We start from the raw sequence: 6,000 nt of genomic DNA, 5'->3' as shown, positions 1-6,000 counted from the left end.
ACACAAAAAATCATATATCGTACCATATTAGTCATTAAAAATAGTTAATAAATTAGTTTTTACAATTTGAAATGATCATATTATCATTCTTTTAAAAGATTTACACTAAATCAACTGTTTAAAAATTTAATCTTTCTCTGAATTAAATATTTAAACCATTGTTAAATTATTTTTTTATTTTTTATAAAGAACAAAAGTAAAGATTTTTTATTTAAAAAAGATATAAAGAATTTTAAGATAATTTCCTGGGCAAGTGGAATATTTTTTATATAAGAATGAAAATAATAATCTTAATAATATAATTATATAGCTTAATTATTATGAATTATCAGTGTAAATTTATTATATATGATAATTTATAATTGAATAATAGTATAAAAATAAATACTTTTCAAATGCATGCTCTAATTTTTTTAGTAAACTTTTTTATTTTTTTATTTTGAGAGACATGCATCTTACTTTACCTACCAGTAAACCGATCATATTGGTTGTCTAAAAAAAAACCCCGATCATATAGGATTAACAAAAAAAACTTATTTTAAAGTTTTATGACCATTTATTTAAAAATGTTACATAAAAACTTTGTTTTAATCTCACCCCTTTATGATAAATTTTAACAGATGATATTTTCAGGTGTGAAAGTGATGGATCTATCTTTTGTATTATTTATTTAAAAAATATTGGTTTCCATTTTGGGAGAGAAATGAAATGAATTTCTTGGGCCTTAGGGTTTGTATTGGTTATGACCGCCTCAAAGACAAGACAGACGGACCGTGTTCTCACAATCGCACAACAAAACTGAGGCTCACCTCCTTAATCGCGTCTTCCATTCCATTTCCTCACCTTCTTCAAACTACCATACCATACCATACCATACCATAGCATGTTCTCTTCCTTCTCAGGTCCTCTCACTCTCTCTCCATTCCTTTTTCTTTCACTCTTTACTTCGCTTTTTTCTTTTCTCTCAATTTTCGTTCGCCTCCGCGTTTTGTGGAATTGAATTGTTTTCTTTTTTCGTACTAGATTTTATGGCTATTGCATACATGCTGGTGTGTTTATTTGATTAAAAGATAAAATCTTTAGCGTGTTTTCTTTCTGGGGTTGAGTTTTAGACCTGGGATCTCTGATGTGGGAAATGCATCTGGACTCAGAGTGTGAATCGTTGATCCTTTTCAATTCTGGGCTACCCAAAACAGCATTAAAGGTCTAATTGTTGATTCTTCAACAATTTGGAGACTTTAATCTCATGTACATGTACAATTTGAGCTGGGTGTGTGGTGCTCAGACTAATGAGAATTTCATCTATGTTTCTATTTGATTGCCTTCACCACGATCTTGAAGAGCTAGAGATCTATTCTACCAAAGGAAATGTATAGAAACATCAACTCTTACTTCTAATTGAAATGTCTTACCTCATTAAGTTCTCTATGTATCCCTTCTTGGAGTGTAACATAATGTATTATAATTGTTTTAAGCATTTTTTCCTTTTTAATATTTAAAGCAGGCAGTACCTGAGTGGAAACAAGAGGTAATACCCGCAAAGTAGGAATGAATTGGGACTCCAAAAAATGAGGAATTTATAGTGGGACATATTATAAACCTGGATCAACTGAGTTTTCATCTTGTTGATGCCTCTTAGAGGAATGGACATTGTGTACACTCATGTAAAATTTAACGCTCATCTATCGTGGTCATGAGTGAAGAGAAGTCACTGTAGGTTGCATTTCCAAAGTAATGTTTTACTTGTGTACAATTATTTGTGGATAGAATAGCGGGAAACATAGTTGAACTTGAATTATGTGATTGAAATATTGTTGTATTGACATAGTTTATTGTTTTGCACGTTTGCAGATATTTGATGCTTAGAAATATAAGGAGAGCCGCCCAATCTGTTTGTAGAATCAATAGAAGATACTTGGAGGTGAGTGAAAATGGGGCAGTTGCCTTAGTTGGACCGAATATCCACCACTGCCGGTTGTACATGCATTATAAGTTTCCAAGTGAAGCACGTAGTTCATTCTTGTGGCATGGGACAAGGGAAGGCTTTCGTAAATGTGGTTCTTTCAGGAACTTTTCCGTAACCTCAGCAAGTAATGCAGTCACACATCATTCCCAGATTGCTTGGAAAAGGCTGTACAGAAAGTATTGTTCCAGTGGTGATGGTACATTTCCTCCCACCGTAAATATGATTGCTCAGGCAGTAAGCTTGGCTTTGGCTCGTTCTTATTTTCTAGTTCCTGGTATTTTGGCATTTACATGGGGAGAGCTTGCATTAGCTCAGCGAAATTGGGCAGAAGCAGAACGTTACCCATCACAAAATGGTTTGTATATGCGCGCACAAGATGGGTATAATTACATGTTTACATTTACATTCATAATAGTTGAAGGACTTATCTTATTAATGAGGGCTCTCTATCTAGCAATATTATTCTCTCCTAGCATTGTGATGGCACCATTTGCTGATTGTTTTGGACCAAACTTTAGGAAACTGTGGCTCCATGTAGTTCATCGCACACTAGAAAAATCAGGTCCAGCATTCATAAAATGGGGTCAGTGGGCAGCTACACGGCCCGATCTCTTTCCTCGAGATCTGTGCACTAAGCTTTCAGAACTTCATACCAAAGCTCCTGAGCATAGTTTCAGCTACACAAAGAAAACTATAGAAAGAGCATTTGGTCGAAAAATTTCAGAAATTTTTGACAATTTTGAAGAACTTCCTGTTGCATCTGGAAGTATTGCTCAAGTGCACCGTGCTTCATTAAAATGTCGTTATCCTGGTCAGCAAGCAAAGCCACTATTGGTTGCAGTTAAGGTTAGACATCCTGGCGTGGGAGAGTCAATCAGACGGGATTTTGCTATTATTAATTTGGCGGCAAAAATTTCAAAGTTCATTCCTGCTCTTAATTGGTTACGATTAGATGAGAGTGTACAACAATTTGCGGTTTTCATGATGTCTCAAGTTGACCTTGCTAGGGAAGCTGCCCATTTGAGTCGCTTCATTTATAATTTCCGCAGATGGAAGGATGTTTCTTTTCCCAAGCCTGTCTATCCACTTGTGCACCCGGCTGTTCTGGTGGAAACATATGAAAAGGGTGAAAGTGTCTCATATTATGTTGATGATCTTCAAGGACATGAACGGGTTAAATCCGCTCTTGCTCACATTGGGACTCATGCACTTTTGAAAATGCTTCTGGTAAAAATAAAATATCTCTCATTTGCAGTTTTGCTACCATTATCTTGCGGTTAGGGATAGTAGCATTTCCATTGCTTTTATTCTGGGCATTCTTGATTTATTATGCACCATAAAGCATAAAACATCACGGCTGATGACCTCAAATCTCACATATCCTTGATTTGTTATGATGCTTGTTTTTATTTTATAAAATCACAAAGCATTTCTTTTAATAATTATCATCTCTTTCTAGAAACTGTCTTTACTGTGGGATGAACTGGTTTTTCAGATCATTACAGTATTTTAGATTTGGAGGGCTTTCTTTGTTGGATATTCATAATAGGTTTTCTTTGTGTTAGTTATACTGAATTTTCTTTAACCAAAATAATAGTTTGTTTTTTGAATGAGCATTTTGATCTATTAATAATATTCATATTATCAATTATGTCCTAATCCTTTGTATTAACTAAAAGAAACATGGGGTCCCATAATAGTTTTAAACTTGAACATCATAAAGTTTTAGCTTCCAAGACATTGCAATGTCTTCTTTCAGGTGGACAACTTCATTCATGCAGATATGCATCCTGGAAATATCCTTGTTCGAGTGTCTCAGAGCAAGTCTCGCAAACGGCTCTTCAAATCAAAGCCTCATGTAGTTTTCCTTGATGTAGGCATGACTGCTGAACTCTCTGGTAGTGATAGAGTAAATTTACTGGAATTTTTTAAAGCTGTTGCCCGCCGAGATGGCCGGACTGCTGCAGAATGTGCCCTCAACTTGTCAAAGCAACAGAACTGTCCAAATCCGGAGGCCTTCATAGAGGTATTTTTCCCTTCAACTTGAATTCATTTGTTATTCAATCTACAATTGCTTAATTAATTAATTCCATTGGAAGACTTAGGTCTTGTTTGAAATGATTCTCTCTTTTCTAAAAGAACTTATTTCAACAGTTTTCAAAATTTGTTTTCAGTATAATTTTTGAAAACAAAAACAAAACCAAAAAAAATGATTTATTTAAAAGAATTGTGCATGAGACATTACCATCTGTCAAGTATACATTGTACGAGGTAAAAAATATGCTTTATTTATCATGAGAATATCATCAAATTTAAAAAGAAACAAACCAAAACAACTCCAAGTTGTTTCTGTAGTCTTGTTTTTAGAACTGCAATTTTGGGAACAATGTAGAAAACAATTATCCAAACATGTTTTTCTATTCTTTTCTTTTTAAAAACTGAAAATAGTTTTTGAAAACTACAATCGAAGTATCAAACAAGACCCTACTATTATGGTCTTGTTCTGTGATATCCAAGTGTATGATATTATATTCTATTATTAAAGTTTTGCAAGTAGCAAGTAGCAACCTGACACTGGTTTTTTCTAAAGATAAATGCATTTTATTTTCTTCTTTAAGTCCATATATGGTCTCCAACGACATCACACATTGTCTCTATTTGTTTTCCAACAGGAGGTGGAAGAGTCGTTTACTTTTTGGGGCACCCCAGAAGGTGATATTGTTCATCCTGCAGAGTGCATGGAGCAATTACTTGAGAAAGTTAGGCGTCATAGAGTTAATATTGATGGCAATGTTTGTACTGTTATGGTGACAACCTTGGTTCTTGAGGTAATTACTTTTCTTCATTTTATCATGTTCACTAAATATGTGAATGTGACCAATGTGATTATTACAACAAAGGATAAACACCTTCCTATTCCTTTCCCATATACAGTACTATGTGATTCACCTGATATTGGTAATTGTTTAATTTGTAGGGTTGGCAGAGAAAGCTTGATCCTGGGTACAATGTGATGCAGACACTGCAGACATTGCTACTTAGAGCTGATTGGGCAAAGTCTCTTTCTTACACAATTGACGGACTCATGGCCCCTTAGGGAGGAAGTTCCTTTCTTTGTTGAGGCTCTTGAGAAACAATTTTGACTAACATAAAACCCAAACACAAACATATGTCCTAAGGGCTCTCCCACATCTGTTTTTTTTTTTTTTTTTAAGATTTATCCCTTGTATTTATCTTGGTTAATTTCCAAGTTATTTTTGTGAGCATCACAGTTAACTACAAAAATGGACACAATAAAGCGGTGAATATATTCTCCTCTCCCTTCTTTACCCGCAGGATGAATGAACGGTATAGTTAGACCCTACTGACGTGAGAATGCGTTTAAAGTTTCTGCTTATTTCTTAGTTAAAGTTAAATTACGAAAAATATGGCCTTAAATTGACAGTTGATTTTTTAAAAAGAAAATTATTTTATTCTTTCCTTGAATATTAGATGTAAAATTTTTAAACTAATATTTTTCTTTCATAATTTTGTTGCTTTCTTATTTTCATACACGAGACAAATGACATGAAAACTACGAAAACGTCTCATCTATGAGAATTATTATTATAAAATTATGAGAATCTCTACATGATTGTATATTTTTTTTACACTGTATATTCCAATTGAATTCTCAATAATAAAAAAAAGATGTAAAAGAATGTTACATAACATTGCTCTTAAATTTTATGGCATTACATGAATCATGGTTGTTTTATAGCATTTCAAAATGTCAACGAACATAGACAACGGATCTGTTTGCCATACTTCATGGAAGCTAAGCCCTACTTAAGTACGTTAGAGGTGCAGCAGAAATGATTGAAGAGTTTGAAGCATATGCACAATCCGATACATAACGTTGTTGGTTGTTTTAGACTTTTAGTTGTATTAACTTTTTCCGTGTCACTCCAGCTTAAACACATTCGAACAGATTATACCCAATGTCTTACACCAATTCCATAAACATTGTTTTTTTAAACTGGTGGCTAAACAAA

General features: G+C 33.8%; 1 protein-coding gene across 4 annotated transcripts; it reads left to right on the top strand.

The window, feature by feature from the left end:
* The first annotated feature begins 694 nt into the window (after nucleotides 1–694).
* LOC114388340 (probable serine/threonine-protein kinase abkC) lies at nucleotides 695–5,301 on the top strand. Of its 4 annotated transcripts, none has more exons than XM_028348764.1 (6): nucleotides 709–902; nucleotides 1,505–1,713; nucleotides 1,852–3,193; nucleotides 3,726–3,992; nucleotides 4,639–4,794; nucleotides 4,944–5,301. In XM_028348764.1, the coding sequence occupies exons 2-6, from the start codon at nucleotides 1,694–1,696 to the stop codon at nucleotides 5,061–5,063; spliced, it is 1,905 nt and encodes a 634-aa protein (XP_028204565.1). In that variant the 5' UTR covers nucleotides 709–902; nucleotides 1,505–1,693; the 3' UTR covers nucleotides 5,064–5,301. The 4 variants fall into 4 exon arrangements, with proteins under 4 accessions (XP_028204567.1, XP_028204565.1, XP_028204568.1 ...); XM_028348767.1 differs by having other exon boundaries at nucleotides 1,505–1,731; XM_028348765.1 differs by lacking the exon at nucleotides 709–902 and adding an exon at nucleotides 948–1,370.
* Nucleotides 5,302–6,000: the final 699 nt, after the last annotated feature.

The sequence above is a fragment of the Glycine soja genome, chromosome 15 (assembly GCF_004193775.1).
Source record: "Glycine soja cultivar W05 chromosome 15, ASM419377v2, whole genome shotgun sequence".
NCBI classification, from domain to species: Eukaryota; Viridiplantae; Streptophyta; class Magnoliopsida; order Fabales; family Fabaceae; genus Glycine; species Glycine soja.
This window is presented reverse-complemented; position numbering and strand designations above follow the sequence as displayed.